General features: G+C 41.8%; 1 protein-coding gene across 1 annotated transcript in view; it reads left to right on the forward strand.

Annotated features, from left to right (window-relative positions):
* Positions 1 to 1,655: 1,655 nt before the first annotated feature.
* Positions 1,656 to 19,243, forward strand: part of adam10a (ADAM metallopeptidase domain 10a) — a 52,519-nt gene continuing 34,931 nt past the window's right edge. The window contains exon 1 of the mRNA XM_028955661.1: positions 1,656 to 1,828. Coding sequence (XP_028811494.1) covers positions 1,759 to 1,828 — 70 coding nt within the window. The 5' untranslated portion in view covers positions 1,656 to 1,758. The remainder of the gene's footprint in view (positions 1,829 to 19,243) is intronic.

The raw sequence follows: 19,243 nt of genomic DNA on the forward strand, positions 1-19,243 counted from the left end.
TTTTCATATTTCAATTATATTCTAATCGGTACAGAACTGTTATTCATTTAACCGTAATTATAAAGAAATAACGAATGTCTTGTGGGTATACACTAAGTAGCCAGCTGCACTAATCGATGCCTGCTGTAGGACCAAATGCGTTCATCTACTACATAATGTATCATATGCATTCATTGGCATAGTTCATGTCGAGTGGTATTTTTTAATTTTCAGGCCATGCAACAGCACAAAGGCCTCATAAGTGCTGAAAGGAATACATATGGTACATAAAAGACAGTATACAGCAATGCGGATGACTGTACTATACCTTTAGATGTATGAAGAGCTGATGTTAATTGTGAAAGTTATTAAAAGTATTATTGTACAGTTGTGCACTACATTATCTTGTGCAAAAACAGCAACACAGTTCGAGACGAGCAAAATGTGATACAAACAACAGCAATATTGTAGTAGGCATGTAAGAGCAGCTGTTCAAATCAGGAGGATGTGTGTGTGTATGTGAAAGTGTGTGTGTGTGTGTGTGTGTGTGTATATATATATATTGCTCAGTTGCACCATGATACCTTATTATGGGGTTTATTTCAACAATAGCTGATATTTGTGTTTTGCATATATATATATATATATATATATACATATGTGTGTGCGTGTTTATACGAGTGACGTGGTCGAGTGTGTAGCTGCGAGTTAGCGCTGCAGTACATAATTCAACCACACGGGGGCGAGCGCCACACGGGAATTACAGAGACCCAGCGTAACATTTTAACAGTTTAGTGAGGCGAAATACTGCATGAATCTCGACGTGCAGAACATAGCTCCGATGTTAAACGCTACATACATATATTTTGGCTCTTGGACAGCAATACAGTTACACATAAAAGGGAAAAGCTAAATATCTGTCCTCATATCACAGATTTTGTCCAAAATTTGTCCGTCTGCGGAAATCGAAGCAGTTCAATTACAGTCAATTGAAACAGCTTCTCCCAACAACATTCATGACAGATCACTCAAAAAGCGGCTGACGTAAGGGTTATTGGTGGAAGCAGAGGGGTAAAAAGGACATTTAGGATGTAATTGTTATGCACTTACAGATGGGCAACTTGTTATTCTTGCGAGGGGGTGGGGGGGACGTGTCGCTTTCTGCCTTCGCTTGACGTCAGGCCGCTGGAGACTGTAGAAACAGAGTGCTAGATTGGGCCTTGCGTCATTACGGGTACACCAAGAATGGCCGACATTCTAGCACCAGCGCAACAATATCGCACTGCATTGTGGGTATTGCTTTGCTATAACAACTCGCACGAAAAATCATTGGACATCTTATAAATAATTTAGAATTGAGCAATACCTAACCTAATCATAACCTACATGATAAGAATGGGTTTATTCAGTGTATTTTAAATGTGCATATATTATAAACACACATGTATGTCAGCCATTACTTACCTTGTGATGTATCATCTAACATTAATGCACTGACGCGAAATTAATCTAGCCTGTTGCCTGAGATTGGACCGAGTAAATGGTGTACTGGTTTGGATTACCTGTTTAAAAGTGCGAGACCCGCCGTGCGCCTGCACCTTCCATTTCCTGCGGCGCAGGGCCGCTTTTAAACCGGGGACGCTGTAGATGGCGGCCGGCCGCCGCTCCAGCAGCCTGTTTCTGTGCGTGTGGTGGCGCTGTGAGAGGCTGCGCCTTTAAGAGGCTTGAAACCGAAACAATAAACCGTTGGCGGTGTTGGTGTTGCAGTTGCCGCCGCGAATGATGCGTCTGCTCGGTATGGTGTGGACCGAACTCCTGCTTCTCCTGTACTGCGCCAGCGCCGCCGAAGGTAAGCTCCTCGGCCGCGGCTCGCCGGAGCGGCTCTCCGGGCGTCCCGCGCTTAATCGGCTTGAATGCGCCGCGGCGGCGAGGGGGGCTCCGCTGGCCGCCCGGGAGAGCTCCCTGTGCGGAAGCGGCTGTCAGCGACGTTCCTCACGCCGTCAGAACATGCCGAGGCCCCGCCGACGTCCGCGCAGATTCGCTGTTCTTGTGAAATTCCGATTAAAGTTGTGACAGAACTCCAGCCCGCAGCTAACTTGTGCTAGGCTAACGAGCGAGTCGCGAAACGGAATGATTGAAATGTGAGGGCTGCTTTTGTAAAGTTTTATTATTTTCTCAGTGGAGTATAAACTTTGCATGGAAAGGGCGGGGAGCGTTCATGGCGTCTGCGGTGTTCTTGTTTCCGAGCCCTCTTGCCGTGAACGTGAACGCAGGCGCTTTAGCCGCTTTGCAAGCGCCCGTCGAACTCGCCAAGTCCCGCACACCTTTTTAAAAGTCGGTTGGTAGTAGCCTAGTGGGTAACACACTCGCCTATGAACCAGAAGACCCGGGTTCGAATCCCACTTACTACCATTGTGTCCCTGAGCAAGACACTTAACCCTAAGTTGCTCCAGGGAGACTGTCCCTGTAACTACTGATTGTAAGTCGCTCTGGATAAGAGCGTCTGATAAATGCTGTAAATGTAAATGTAAATGTAAAACGGGACCGTGAACTGTTCTGCACTTCCCGGGGTGACAGTTCACGCTGGGGTGCAGCTGCACCTCCTCTCCTCCCCCCTTCCGTTCTTCTGCCTCGATACTCTGACAGCTTGTTACTTCGCAAGGACGGCGGTGATGGAAGTTCCGGATCAGAATCCATGTCGTGTTTTCCCGGACAGAAACGCTCATCCAGACTCCGCACCTGTGCGTTTTGGTGTGATGTGCATGGGCAGAAATGTTGGAGGAATACGTCAAACTATTTCTGTCATTTTTATTTAGTAATAAAAAAAGCTGCTTTGCACCGTCCTCGTGTTGCCCAAAAGTCCCTTAATTTACACCAATGCCATGAAATGAGTTCGTTTACGTTTCAAGAAAAATTCCATTACATGACATAGAGGTTTAATCATTGCAAATTCACCATTATCAGCATTCTGTTGTTTCACATGCTATTAATCGTATTTGAAATATGACTTCCCCTCCTTTTTTTTTTTTTTTTTTTTTTCCCTGCGTTGGCATGCAAACCCACCAACTCTCCAACATGCTAATTTCTAAACTCTCTCTGTGTGTGTGTGTGTGTGTGTGAGAGAGAGAGAGAGAGGGTGATCTTTTCACTGTCTTCGTGTTTCTTTGTCCTCCAAACAGAACCCTGCCATGATAAAGTGCCAGTTTACGATTTATTCTAGTCTAATTAAAATACCCTGTTTGCATATTTGCCTCATAAACTGTAGTCATGCTGTTGAGGATCTTAATTGAATTGCCAGCACATCTTTTACCGTAGTAAATCAGCTGTATTCCATCTTGCTTTTTTGTGTGGATCGTGGGTATTATCACAAACCCAAGATTTACGTTCGTAGCAGGGAGCCCGATCACTTTCCTTAATCCCTTTTGTAGAAGGAAGTAGATTAAGCGTGTGATGTTCCCCAGATTATCAGGTTTTAGGCCAAAAGGAATCCGTTAACATGCAAAAGAAGACTCATTAACCACGCTCTCTGCATTCTTCAGTCATGGATTTCAGCGTATCCAGCGATCAGAGGCGGCGGTGTCACCTTCCCGCTGTGGCACACGACGTCTGGCCTGACGCTGCAGATTAATGGCGCACGTTTACCAGAGGTCTGTTGGGAGCCTTCGGGAAATTGCTCCTGCCTGTTAAAACAGGGCTGGGGGTGTTGGTGGTCGGGTGATGACGACCTTCCGCGTTTGATCTTCCCCAGAGCTGCTATTTACCGTACGCCGGCTGTGCCCACGTATTGGACGAAAGTGGGAGTTCTGGGACTGTGCGGCTCCTCCCGCCCAGCGAACAGGATTTTTTTTTTTTTCTTGTTTTTGTTCTCTTTTTTTTCTGTTGGGTGGGGTGAGCCAAGCTTTGTGTAGGCTTGGTCTGTACTAGGCTCACGTTCGCCTTTTCACATCGAAGGTTTGACCTATATGCCTCTCTTACTTTTCTTCTGATGCCTATTTTGCTGATTAATATATTTTTTTTTAAATAATATTTTATTGCTAAGAGGTGCCAAGAGCTGTGAGAGAATTCCTTTATCGTGCTGCAGTAAACGAGCTTCTAACCTTTGGAAGCAGCAAGAAAAGGCAGCAGTGCAGATGCCAGCGTCAGAAAGCAGTAGCTGGCATGGTCTATCTCCACCTTTCTAGTGCATTGTTAGGTTGATAATGATCATTTGAATCTAATTTTTGAATTGATTTAAAGAACTTAATGAAATTCACTTGCAAAATTATTATATTTTTCATGAAAATGGGTCATTTTCATTTTCCACACAAGGGCAATTCTCTGGAAAATGAAACCAAAACATTCTGCAATATTTCCACTTGTTCTAATATTTAAGATCGGTAATGAAATGATGTTTCACATGATCTAATTTCAATGTATTTAAAAACTGATGTTTTACAGAGATTTGAAGCGCTGTTACCTCTCACCCAGACATTCCAAGTTCAGTTTGTTATATTGAATAGTGCATCAGGCTTAATTAAAATATTCATACAATGCACCACAGTTTAACTTTTTACTACTGGCTATCATATGTTAAACTTAACAGTTAAAAGTGTAGCTTTTTAGACCAGTGACATTGTTGTCCCGTGCATCACACCATCTTCATCATGTATTTGTATTGCAGAAACATAATTTTCTTGAAGTTTTGACCACTGAATTATTTGGTGCAATAGTTTTGTATACTTATAGAGCTCACTGCATTTTATAGTGGAAGTTCATTTTACTGAGTTAGACAAGTTTTCTGTGTCCCGTGCATGGCAAATTTTCCAACTACTTTTTTATGGCTTTTGTCAACTTTATATTGATCTACCCAGAAGTTAGACACGACAAGTACTACATATTTGTCATAGTTCATAGTTCTGACCACTAGTTATGGGGATTAAGAAACTTGGCCCGAGCATCACATAGTGAGTCATCCACCATCTCGACGGCTCAAAAACACCTTTGCAGCTTCATAGAAATGGTTTTGAGGAACAATTGGACCATTAGAATTCAGATCTGCCCTGAAATCGTATTCTGATGTGGCACAGGAAACCAACTGGCACAATTTCAGGGGACACAAGGTCAGTGGTGGGTATGGTTGGTGTTGAAAATGAGAATGAGAGATGGTTTCCATCAGTGTACTGAGGAAACAGATTTCCCCCAGCGAACCATGACAAAGGAATAAGGTGATAAGCTCTTCAATGTGGGCCCAATTTCAAGCGTTATTTCGGAGGTCCAGGACAGAAAAATTTGTTGCAAAAAATACAGCGCTGACCTGGTCTCTATCTATCTTTCAAATCATATATATGATTTTAATTGTTAACAAATCATATTTACTTGCTTACAGATTATATCTATAAGTAATCTAATTAATTAATTATGAGCGCTTTTTTTTTTTTTTTTTCTTTGTCAGATCATATAATTTACATTAGCAAGGTTACTGTAAAGGTGATTGCAGAACAGTTTTTGATTATTGCCCAGAAAATCTACAAGAAGGGTTAAGATGAACTCTTCAAATGCCTCTATAATACAGCAAATAAACTTTATTTATTGATCTCATTAAATTAATCGGTTGTCGCAAGCATGCCAGAGGTGGACTTGAAGCTTTCCTTTTAATGAGGGCAGAAAAAGTTGTGGTCCTTGTGCCCCCCCACAGCATGAGGCCTTTCACCAGCAGTTTCTGTTTGTGTTACAGGCCCTTCCCATAGAGATTGCTCATGGCATGGTACCAAATTAGAGTATCAGGGTTTATTCTGGGAGCTCTTGGTTACCACCGGGATTAGGAGATGTCAGTGACACAAAGCCAGAGTGTGCCTGGAGGGAATAAATTGGAGGAAGCCACCGACAGGGTCCTCATTCAGGGGCCCGTGTCTCGTTAATGCACCGTAGCTTGGCGGGAGGAGGGCCCAGGACATGCATTTCAGAGCATGCCGCCTTTCTAGAATACAGTCTTTTTTTTACATTTACAGCATTTATCAGACGCCCTTATCCAGAGCGACTAAAAAAATGAGTACTTACAGGGACAGTCACCCCCCTGGAGCAACTTAGGGTTAAGTGTCTTGCTCAGGGACACAATGGCAGTAAGTGGGATTTGAACCTGGGTCTTCTGGTTCATAGGCGAGTGTGTTACCCACTAGGCTACTACCACCCAGTCTTGTATTCATATGATATGTTCATCATATGAAAATATATATTGCCCCTTCTGAATAGTTTATAGATTATATTGGTCGGTATAATGATTATTTTCACTAATAATATACCCTGATTGAATCAGCATAAAAGGCTCATATTATAATTGTTAATAATTTAACTTGAAAATGGCCATATCACAATGCTAACGTGTTCTAAACGATGTAGATGATATGAGTGTTCATGATCAATGTACTACCAAGTTCTATTTAAATTTCACACTCTCAGAAAGTCAACTCTGTGCTCTATTATATTAAAAAGGACGTCCAGCTAGTGTTTGTCCTCTTCGATGCATCTTGATTGATGGTTCCTATTCCATATTGAACGCATGTCTACTTGACATGTTGCCTTAACCCCAATAGCCCTGCATTAGCCTCTCTGTCCTGTGAAAGTTTTATTTGTGCCAAAGCTGGTAAGCCATGGTAGGCCATACATAGTTCTGTCAGATAAAGTGATTGGTGCGCTCTGTTGTTTTTGTTGGTTCTATCTGTTGCTGAGATGGATTTGTAAGTGGCATTTCAACCTCTCTGCAATAAGAACATCTTTGGAAATTTTGGTTGTGGTAATAGCGTATTGTGTAACCCACGCACCTATGAACCAGAAGACCACAAAGTCACAGGTTCAGACCCCATTTACTACCATTTGTGTCCCTGAGCAAGACACTTAACCCTGAGTGTCTCCAGGGGGACTGTCCCCGTAACTACTGATTGGAAGGCACTCTGGATGGGAGCATCTGGTAAATGCCATAAATGTAGTGGACAGGGGTACTAATCTGTATCTGCACAAACTGCTGCACTGTGTGTTCTGTATTATCATGACCACCTTCCTCTTTAATTACCATCATTTGTGCTACAGTAGGTATTTTATGATGTCTAGTCACTCATATCCTAGATATTCCTGCTCCCAACATCTCAGTTTTAAGACCTGAGCATACACGTGCTGCCTAATACATCCACACTTTGACTGGTGCTGTTGTAATGAGAGAATCTCATTTAGCTGTTCATCTTGGGGTGGTTTTGGTTGCATTGGCAGGAAGTCTGTATGCTGCTTTGCATAATTCATAAAAAAGCAAACTGAACTCTCGCCCAGACATTTGTGGGTTCTAGGTGCAAGACGTTACTTCAGTTTCTCAGTAAACCGAATGTCATGTGATAGAATAATCTCAAACCCCATTTCTGGTCTAAATCTGATTTGGTTTGTTTAATGTCTCGTTTCCTGAGCCCTTTAACTTGAACATGGCACACTGACCTGTTTGGATCATGTGGAACTGGGCTGCGCGCCGCTGTGGTTGCGGTCTGTGTAATTTCCTGGAAGAGGAACTTCCTTGGGTCTGATGTTAAGCTGCCAGGTATCTGCTCTAATACCGCGTTCAGACTGCAGGCCTTTATGATCAATTCCGCTCAGATCTGAGTATGTATGTATTCAATTATTTATTTAATTGTGACCACTGATCTGACGTCTGTGTGAACTGATCACTGTACCGAACAAAGATATCAGGACTCGCGTGCGCAAAAGCAAAACACATCACTGTATTGCTACAGGAACTCAATCTCCAGCATGGAGGCAGTAGTGTGAGTTCATGAACACAGATCCTGCACCTCACTATCTTTCCACTGGCTAACTCATCTATGTAGTGACTTCGCATGCACACAGTCGTGACACAATGATTAAGAGTGACATAAAAATTTCATGATTTTTCCCTGTTCAGATTGATGCCACAAAAAAATCCCACATTTGTATTGTACAGAAATTTTTCTATTTTGTTTTTTCAATTCCATATACAGTGTGGTATATGGAATTGAAAATCACAATAGAAAAATTCTGTTCACCCTGTCATGGAAAAAAACAGATCTTAACAAAAAACATTATTTGGGCCACATTGGTCCTGCAGAGTGTACATAGTCTAACACTAACCTGAAGGCCACCACGCTTGGAGTGCAAAGGTAACCTGTTTTCTGCTCGCAGCTGAATATCTGTTTGAATGTAAGACATTTCCCTGCTAATTTGCTTCTCTTTTGAATCCTGGCTGTGTTATTTGAGAGATGAAGTGACTCTGAGGGCAGATGCAAGCTATTCTGAAATATTTCATTCAGTCATTTAATGGTTACTGGAAATCTAGTAGGACTGGGTAACACTGTTTTATTTATTCAAATTTTTATTTTATTTTTATTTTTTTGCTGCCGTATTATGGATTATTGACTATTGGTCGTCATATTGGTGTTCTTGGGTTGAACACTGATCGACGATATACTCAGCTATATGTGAAGCCTTTGTGTGAGATGTGACAAGCAATTTTCATGAGTAATAAAAAAATTACTCTACAAAATGTATGCACAACTGTTTGTAATGTTGGAAGCAGTAACCACTTTTGTGCACAGGTGGAAAGAGTTTTGATTTGCTTCGGTTTTGTATGTATTCGTATTTTCACTATTTTACTCTGTGCTGGGCAATAAATTGATGTTAACACATTTTTTTTTTTTTTTTTTTTTTTTTTTTTTTTTTATTGTCCAAAAATATGCAAATTTTAGCAGCCAACAGGTGCACTGCAGTTAGACTATGTGAAGAACTTGTCCCCAAAGCTGCTCATGTCACCAAGCTGTCACAAGCAATACAAAGTAAAGTAATGGACTCATATTTCAGATAGTAGGGTAGCGGTGTTGAAAGTTAAAGTGATTGTTGTTGTTGTCATTGTGATACACAGCAAGCAAAATGTGTTTAACCCTACCACCTCAGTGGTTCCTTGGTGCTTTGATCCCACAAGCCTTAAGTTATGAGTCTGCTTCCTAACCCACTAGGCCATAACTGCCTAGACAAGAAGGGAAGATTACAGATGCAGACGTAACACCTAGAGCGGGGAAAGACTGGTTCATCCAGATGCTAAGAACTGTCTGCCCCAGATATAAGCTAAGAATGTCTATTCAACAACACAAATATTGATAGTGCTGCTATATATTGTCTGTTTACATTTTATTGTGTGCGGTGTGGAAGAAGGAAACTATTATGGAGTTATTTTGAGGTTTGTTTCCCTGACTTGCTACACTGTGACTAAGCTCTATACCAATACTAAGGATGGTACTTGATACACGAACAAATTTACAAGCAGCAAATCAAACGGAAAGCATAGGTACTATAGACCGGAGGTTTGTGTTTGCAGACCGATATTTTACAGCACAGACCTGACCTGATCCGAGCTGAGCCGATTTAAAAAAAAGAAGACTCAAAATGAAATTCTTCCAGCCTGCACTCTTCATTTTTTTTTTTTACATTTTCTATAAAGCTTGGTGCTGCAGAATTATGTTTAAAGCATCTCTGATGTAAACATTAGGTCCTCCAGGTAGCCTGCAGCAATGTCTGTTGAAAATTGCTATAGTCTGCCAGAGATTTCTGTGAACCGGCAGATTCAAAACTGCAATTTAAGTAAAATTGGTCATTGGTATCGATTTAATATCTGAGAATCACTTTTTGACAACCCTACTTACAAGAGAATGTTAACTTTTATAGAAAATACACACAGAGATTTTTTTTTTCCATCCCAGCCCTAGCCTATTGTAATCGTATGTGAATTGCAGATCCAAACAAATCTGCCACACAATCTGCTCCCAGAAGCATGAAATGTCGTCATCGTTGTTTTTGTGCTCCCTGCCGTTTCCTAGAAATGCCCCACACAGCACTTCTACTGTAGTTATTTCTCAGCTTGAGAGAATCATGTGAGAAACAATACATCTACCTCATGGCTTTTGTGTCTCAACCTCACATCTGCCTGAGAAGCACCCCTTTCCTCCGGCACGTTTGGCCAGAAACATCATCTAGGGCCGTGTGAAAGCAGTTTTATTTTTTCCTAAATTCCATTTCCCCCCCCATTTTTAATTCTTCTGAATTCTGTGTTTTTGGTTATAAACGTATTTATTCACCTAAAAACAGTGATTATGGAGTGGGTGGGGGGGAAAATAACCTTCAATGTGACAAATCGCATTTAATCCCTGTTCACCAAGGTGCTTGGGCATTTACTCTCTTTGCTTTTGTAAACCATTTACATTTTAAATATAGAATAATTATGGCTGCAACAACGAATCGATTACTAAAGGTGTTGACAACGAATTCCATAATCGATTCGTTGTGTTGCGCCGCACGAAGGAATTGGTTTATTAAAAAACTGTCCAGGCATCACTCGTGGTCCACAGCGCCTGCTCTGTCCAGGAGTCACTCGCGCAATTTATTTGCATGTTTACGGTCCAGTTAAAGCTGTGACAGTAACTGATGTCCACAGCTAAGCGAGGAACAAAGTCCTCACAAAGTCCTCACAAAGTCCTCAAAGACCCTCACCAAGGAAGAAAACCCATTACTGTGGTGGAAGGACAACAATAAACGGTGTCCCATGTTTGCCAGGCTAGCCAAGTTGGGCAGTGGTTGGCCTAGCTGGTAAGGAGTCTGACCCATAATCAGAAGGTTACCGGTTCGAATCCTGAACTGCCAAGGTGCCACTGAGCAATGTACGGTCCCCACACACTGCTGCCCGGGCTGCCCACTGCTGACCAAGGGTGATGGTTAAAAGCAGAGGATTTCATTGTGTCACCATGTGCTGCAGTGTTTCACAACGACAATCACTTCACTTCATACTTCTGCATCCCTGCCACATCGACACCATCTGAGTGGCTGTTTTCTGCCTCAAAGAAACATGCACACATCTTCGCATTGCAATGAAAAGTGTCTGACCAAAGGGAGCGAGAAAGAGTAAGTGGGTGTGTTTGTGTCTGCAACGTAGAGTAGAGATCAAGTTCTGACATTCTAACAAATCCTGTTAAATTTTCTGATTTGTATTGTTCTTTATTTTTTTAATAAATTTATTTATTGTTCTGACAACTCAGGTGGCACTTTATTAAAAAAAAATGTCAATATATATGGCAGCTTTAAAGCATACATTAAAAAAAAAAAAAAAAAACCACATGCTTTATCAATTTTTATTTTATAATTATAACAGCTTAGTGAGAAACATGTTTGTGCACTTTTTAAAGATTTTAGTTGTTTTTGAATGAAGGGTTGGAAATAAGCTTCAGTTTTTGTTTTTTCTTCCTCGATTCTACGATTCATCAAAAAAATAAGTTAGTTGCAACTCAAATAATAAAATACATTCTTCCTTTTGTAAAATAAAAGTGCTTCACATTTGAATCAGCTGATTTGTTGCATGACTGTAGGGTGGCTTCTTTTTTTCTATTTTATGTAAGATGTCGTCACATATGTTACAAAAGAGATGTTCTTCCAATTCATAAAAATTAGTTTGGGTATTGTTCCGCTCTAAACTTAGCACTAAGAGTCGAATTCCGTAATTTTCTGCAAAAATCTGTGTTCCAGCGAGCCAGGCCTAAATGATGCGTATGCGGAACCTATCGTGCAAGTAGTCTGGATTCACAGCCGCTTCGCCATCACTGACCACGTATTTACATTTGTGTTGGTGTGTGAACGTCCAACCTCAACCAGAAACACGTGTGATGGGCTGCAAATTCCACGTTTTATAGTGGATTCCGCTCTATTTGTTTGATTCCGAAATCCCGGAAATCATAGGGCCCTAATCTTCCCGCTCCCAGTCCACTATGACCGGCACGCCTGCAGTGGGCCAGTGCTCAGCGTCTCTCTCTGCGGTGGAATTCGGTAATGAGCTGGGGGATGTGATGGATTGCGGTGTGGTGACTTGGCCGGGCTCCTGTCTCCTGAGTGGCCTCGCGCCGTCAATCCGCCCGTGTAAACACAGCAGCGCCGCGGTGCTGAGTCACCAAACCTGCCAGGCCTCACATTTCCCACTTCCACTGTGACGGCAGTCACACACGTGTCCGCTGCTAAAATAACCGGTGGCTGGAGTAGGTTCTGCTTTTGGCGGTTCAGATGAAGCTGTTTGACTGGTAGTCTTCAGGCAAATTAAAATGGCTCGTCAACAAGATGATTGACAGCCAAGGTTAACCTAAACTTCCATCGCTATACACTATAGTATATAGTGTGTCTGTGTGTGTGTTATATATTGCTTGCACAGAATTGTAGGTTTGTGTATTAAAAGGGAAAATGCTGAGTCAATGCGAGCTGGTTTCCCATCTTCATTCTGTGAACCCATGTGCTCCTTATCCCAGTGTAACCTAATTTGGATTATTTTAACATATGTTTTGCTGAGTAGGATGAACCCATTCTCTCGATTAAACACTGAGTTGAGGTCGTTGATGTGTGATAAAAAAATCTTGGAAAAATAACATTTTTTTTTGTTTTTTTTGCGTGGTGTGAACCACTGCAACAAACTACAAAGTGCTACCGAACTTTTTTTTTTTTTTTTTTAAAAAAAGGGTTTAGCAGAGGCACAGCAGGTCTTTGTATTTACAAAAGACGTTATAATAGAGTCTATTGAAATGCACCCTGAATGCTTACTCCTGTATTATAAAAAGTGCTGTTCTCACCGTCTTGGCTGGCACAGCCTGGCATTAGAGACGCCCTCTCCTGAGGCCAGATACTTTTTCTCCTCTCTCTCAGCTCTTTCCCTGTGTGGGCGATGGGAGTGACCATGGTGCCATTGTGTTTCCTGAAGTGACTGCTGGGAACAGGAGATGATTACTCTGCAATGTCCAGTGATCCTGGCGGGAAGCGATGGCACAGGAATAATTTCTCATTTATGAATTAATAGGAGATATCATTTTACCTGTCTTAATTATGCTACGTACAGTATAGGCCAAAAGTTTGGACAAACCTTCTCATTCAATGTGTTTTCTTTATTTTCATGACCATTTACATTGGTAGATTCTCACTGAAGGCATCAAAACTATGAAAGAACACAAAAAAGGTGAAATAACTGAAAACATGTTTTATATTCTAGTTTCTTTGCTCTGATTACTGCTTTGCACACTCTTGGCATTCTTTCGATGAGCTTCAAGAGGTCGTCACCTGAAATGGTTTTCCAACCATCTTGAAGGAGTTCCCAGAGGTGTTTAGCACTTGTTGGACCCTTTGCCTTCACTCTGCGGTCCAGCTCACCCCAAACCATCTCGATTGGGTTCCAGTGACTGTGGAGGTCAGGTCTCTACTTTTTGTTAAGTACATAACTCCACATGTGTTCATTCATAGTTTTGATGCCTTCAGTGAGAATCGTAAATGGTCATGAAAATAAAGAAAACACATTGAAATAGAAGGTGTCCAAACCTTTGGCCTGTACTGTATGTCTCAGTTTTGCTTGTCTATTCACCAGCTATGACTGAATTTATTTGGCGTTATAATGCAGGGCAGCAATCTGGGGCCTTAATGCTCTAATGATTCACTCATGCTGTACTCCTTTTGTGTTACTGTAAGGTGAGCATAGCTTTTAAACCACAAGTGTAGAATAATCACCGCCCTTATGGAAATTTCACATAGTCCAAACGTGGACAAGTGAACTTGTGGTGAGAGTGGATGAGAGGAAGAACAGGAAAATGTGTGAAGCACTTCCGTGAATCGTCAGTAGGCTGCTGCCACCCACGCACATACACTACGCTACACAACAATATTTGACGCAACATGCTGGGGCTTGACCAACACTGTTCTTCTCTACAAATGTGTCAAAGGACATGAAGCGTAAGAAACTCACACAGCCCTGCACAAGTGTGTGTATACCAGCCCAATCTCCTCCATGTTGCCAAATTTGCAAAAGTAGTTCCATTTTATATTATAATGTCATGTCCATATTAGATTCTCATGTTATTTTGGATACAATAAATATCATTAAAATTAAATATTTGTTTTGTCATTGATATCAGACATTGTTGGGGGAGGGGGCTTCATACCCAATGTAGTGATTAAATTATTTCATGCATTGTCTCTGTGTGATTACAGCAGCTTCTTTTCAGTACCCCCACCCCCCCAGTGGCCTTTACTGTAAAAGGTCCCTCTGCGCTGTACCCCACCCCCGACACGCCAATCGTGCTACCATAACAAGCTGTCTTTGGGTCCTGATGCGGCTCACTGACTTATGGAATATGTGCATATTTAAATCAATGACAGGTTTTTTTATGAAAATTTGTTGGGTCAGTAGGGTGACAAGTTTCATAGATTGGAAAAGTTGCAATATGTGCTACCGATAAAAGAGTATGTGCTGTTGAGTTTACATCTGTAAAATTCCCATTACACATCTGCTTCTCAAAATGGTATATGAAACATCCCATTTAGCCTTAAAATCTGCTTCTTTTAGTGACCCCAGCTTCGATTATGTACCAAAAATTGTATCTGATCCTTAAAGATCCACTATTATGAAAATGTCACTTTGTGAGATGATTTAACATTTAATATGAGTTCCCCTAGCCTGTCTATGGTCCTGCAGTGGCTAGAGATGTTTTGGTTGTTCTGCTTCACTGTTCAGGGACCATTTTAAGATGCTAATAATCTGATGGAATGATATTTGATCAGGGGTCAGTCCTACGATTCCAGCATGCTAATATTAGCCCTGGCATCATTTTGCGGCTGTTGTGTTGCAGGATTTGTGTTGGCAGCACCCATCTCGTTCTTCACTAATGAGAGCTGCATGGTGGCAGGGCCTAGAGCCCGGCCTGCTCTAACATTCCTCAAGTGTGTCTAAGGACCACATATACAAGGAATCCTCAGGAAATAGCTCACACAGACACACACAGACTTACGAATTTGTTGAATGACTTCATCTGATTGATGGACAAATTGTTGAAGATGCCAAGAAGTTTTTTTTTTTTTTTTTTTTTGGTAACATTGTCTTAGCCATTGATTTATTCAACAGATGTTTTCATCAGTTTTTTTTTTTTTTTTTTTTTTTTTTTTTTTTTTTTAATTTGCAGATGGGGAAAAAGAGAATTGATAATTTTTTTCTGAGAGAGATTAAACTAATTGATTTAGTTCCTTCCCAGAAGAAACAATTTGAGCAAATCTGCAGCACTCTTATTTTCTGTGTGATTGTGTGTATCGGTCAGAGAAAGTAATTCTATTCTATTCCCACTACATTTTGGTAAAACCTGGTATTTCTCCTGCTCTGTTTGTTCCAATTTTTTTTCTTGTTCCAGAACATTGTGAGCTCTTGAAGCAGTGGCTTCAGCAGAACGAGTCTGGTCATTTAACAGTTCAGGTCTTCATCAGCGCCATAGTGACAGTGAGGGCTACTGCCCCCCCCGGTTGCCGGTTCGAATCCCGATCTGCCAAGGTGCCACTGAGGTGCCACTGAACAAAGCACCGTCCCCACACCCTGCTCCCCGGGCGCCTGTCATGGCTGCCCACTGCTCACTCAGGGTGATGGGTTAAATGCAGAGGACAAATTTCACTGTGTGCACCGTGTGCTGTGCTGCTGTGTATCACATGGACAATCACTTCACTTTACTTTACAGTTAGTTTTTGCCCGGTTTTATGTTGTCAATTAAACCGAACATTTTACCATTTTTTTTATTATTATTAATTTATAATTAACAAACAATTGAAATAAGACTCATATTTTGAAAATTAAATGTGAAATGACGTTTTCGAAGGACTACAACCAGACTAAGTTGCACACACAGTATTTAGAGCTGCTGGAGTCCCTGGTTGTTTGAGGTTTTCTCCATGTTGTGTTGATGCAAAGTCACATGATTGCACATGGTAGTACAGTTTTAAGGGGATAGTATATGAAAACACACATTGGCAGAGTTAGGAATGGCGTCTGGTTGATCCGCTGTGGTGACCCCTAACTAGAGCAGCCTAAGGGAGATGACACTATGCCAAAAAAGTTGTTTGATATACCAGTCATTCTAGACCAGGGGTGGACAAACTTTTTAGCTCAGGGGCCACATTGACTTTTTTTTTTTTTTTTTTTTTTTAGTATTTGACAAGCGTCCTCTTGTACTTCATGATCACACTGGAATATAATGTTTGAGATTTTGTGTGTTTGAAGTGTGTGTGTTTTTAACGATTTGATTTTTTTTCTTTATATCCAGTAGTACAAAGGGAAGAAAATGCATGTATGAAATACAGCCTCTTTCCATCACATAAAAAGTATGAATGTCACCAAAGGTTTTAAGTGCTAAAACTCTTAAGACGATAATTTTTCATGACATTGACTAATGTCCCTTTGTTCAGGTAACCACTTCAGAACAGGAGTATTGTAGCAGCAGGGTGCAGTCACTGTCAGCGTAGGAGAACTGTCCTTGCCTGGTGTGGTCTGACTTTCTGCTTTACTGGTTTGGTCCTGACAGTTCAACTTTATTTGTTGAGAGCGCACAGGACTGATCATTAAAACAGCATTTTTATCCCATCCCAAGTAATGCGCGATGGCATAAAAAGTGCAGTTGAGGGAGTGTTCAGAATGGTGCTTTTTATGCACCTTCACACAGACTGCGTTATATTTTTGTAATCAGGTTTATTCCACTGTGTGTTGTGCGGCCAAGTGATTTCTTTAGAACGCGACAGCCTCCACTCCTGTAGATGGCGCTGTACAGCTGAGTTCTTTGAATTACTGCATGGCTTTTCAGGCAGAGCGAAATTGCAAAACGTGACAGGCAGATCACAGCATCTTATATTTCAACTCAGTTTTTCACTGAACTGTGGAATATTGCAATATGTACAGTATCAAAATATATCGTGATATAATCGTATCATGAGAGCCTTTCCAATACACGCCCTTAGTTGCAACCTAAGGGTGTGTCATGATGCTGGAGGTTATTGGCCCTGACTGCTTGCTATACATGACCACTCATTCACCATGCAAGTAAACTAAATGAAATGATAAAAGTGCGTCAGCCTCATGTCGTCAGGTTAAGTACATTCTGAAATGGGTGAATCCGCTACAGAATTCTGAGAAACATGCAGTGCTAACTCATTTAGCAAACACGTTGGCCTCTCCGAAGATCACATTGCTAAGCCCGTGCGGGTCTGCCACAGTTTTAACCTGCTGGAGGAATGGATGAATAAGTGATTGGCTGCTCTACTCTACTGACTGCTTAATGTGTAGCAGTCTCAACTAAAAGCCCTTAAAAGCTATGTGTGTGTGTGTGTGTGTGTGTGTGTGTGTGTGTGCGCCCGTATAATGAGCTCTTACATCCTAACCCTCTTGTGGCTGTTACTCTGTAGAGTATTGCTGAGGGAGGAGGGAAAGTGTGCTCGAGTCAGAGGAAGAAAGGGAAGCGGGCGTGAAATGGAGAGAATAGCGGAGCGCATGATGGAGAGGCTGGGAAACTGGAATTGCCGCGGGAGGGAGGGGGGGCTGCCACTGTTGGGAGTGTGGCTGCGCGCTTTCGTGTCGCGTCCGTAATGACCCGTGCTGCCGCTGCTGATTTATGCTGCCTTCGCAGCGAGCCTGAGCGTGAGGGTTTATCACGGCTGAGCAGGTGGAACTGGGACCCGGTGACTCTGATAGCGGGGTCCCTTCGCTCCCGCCTTCCTTCCACACGTGGAGGATCTCTGCCCTGGACTGTTCAGACCATTACTCTCAGTTCTTATGGTTAAAAACCTGGAACTTGGAATTTCCCAGGTCTTCAAAAGTTAGGGTTCGACATGGTAATAAACATATGAAGTAATGGAAGCTGTTAACATCTGATTGCCCCATGAACGTACAACGAAGTGCATGGTTCCGTTACGACTGCGTGAGAAACATTTTTGTACGTTTAAAACTAGCACAGCTCTATAGCATCTTTGCTGGCTTTACACAGCGAACTACGACATGTGGTACTGCCTGTGTTTATTCCAGTTTCCAGCACCTCCGCAGCCGCCTGTCTCAGTTTAAAAGTATTGTAAATTAAAGATGAATTCTGATTGTGCCCATTTTGCTGGGACTTTGACTAGCATGAATTTGGAGGAAGAAACGTTCAGTGCTAATTCTGGCTGGAGTAAAAGCTTTTTATTCGTCACTGGGTAGAAGGAGCTCACATTATAACACCCAGTTTTTGTTTACTGCATGCTGAGAACGTGGCTGGTCTCATTCTCTGGCACCCCACAATTCCCTGCCACATGTAACACACATCTCAACATGCAACAATCAACTATTTATATACGATCCACTCATTTCCTTCCCCTCTTAGTCTAGCACTTGCAAAGCATGCTGGAACAGCCTGTTTGGTCTGCCTCCGCCACCACAATAATTTGGGCTGTGATTGTGAAAAATGCCAAAGCTGATCACAGAGATGAGTTTTATTGTGATCATTTTTACAGCATTTACCAGATGCCCTTATCCAGAGCGACTTACAATCAGTAGTTACAGGGACAGTCCCCCTGGAGCAACTCAGGGTTAGGTGTCTTGCTCTGGGACACAATGGTATTAAGCGGGATTTGAACCCGGGTCTTCTGGTTCATAGGTGAGTGTGTTACCCACTCGGCTACTACCACCCCGTCTCACCCATATGTCTCATCATTCTATAAGGGGACTGCAAGAAACCAGGTTTTATGTTCCTCTCCTGCCTACAGCACTGAATGTCAGAACTACAAATCAAGGTGAACCACATGTAAACATTCGGGACTGAGTAATTATTACCCCCACATTAAATACCCCAAATTACAGATTGGGTGATTTGAAATCAAACAGAATCAAGCAAATGACAGTGAAATGCCAATCGAACGCAGCTACAAAGCCCAGCAGAAATGCGTGTGGTGTTCAGAGGGCATTTATTTTGAACGTCCGTGTGGACGAGGCCTAAGGCAGGACAAGGTAGTGAGGCAAAATGCAAATTTATATAGGCACCAACAGATCCTGACACCTGGTGAGAAAATTATTCTCACCAAGTGAGGTGTTAGTGATGATAATGTATTGTTTTCATGATCACAATAACAGAGATGTTAACCAAGGGTGCCCAAACATTTGCACTCCACTGTGTAGCAGGTTCAAATCTCTCCATCCATCATCTGATCACTTTTCAGGGGAAATCAACACCAAAAGTGGTCCGCAGTGTCAAATACCAGTTAAAACTTTGCCAGCACTGAAAGCTTACAGGTTTATCATATCTGGCCTATTAAGAAAGAAGGATTACTTTAAAAACATTGAAAATTGCTCATCTTTTTCTTTAAAAGATAACTTTATTCTTCCCAAATAGGTAACACCACTTACTTCCACATTTTATGAGGAGCTGACTTTTGGATT

Source organism: Denticeps clupeoides, chromosome 16 (genome assembly GCF_900700375.1).
Source record: "Denticeps clupeoides chromosome 16, fDenClu1.1, whole genome shotgun sequence".
In the NCBI taxonomy this organism is placed as follows: Eukaryota; Metazoa; Chordata; class Actinopteri; order Clupeiformes; family Denticipitidae; genus Denticeps; species Denticeps clupeoides.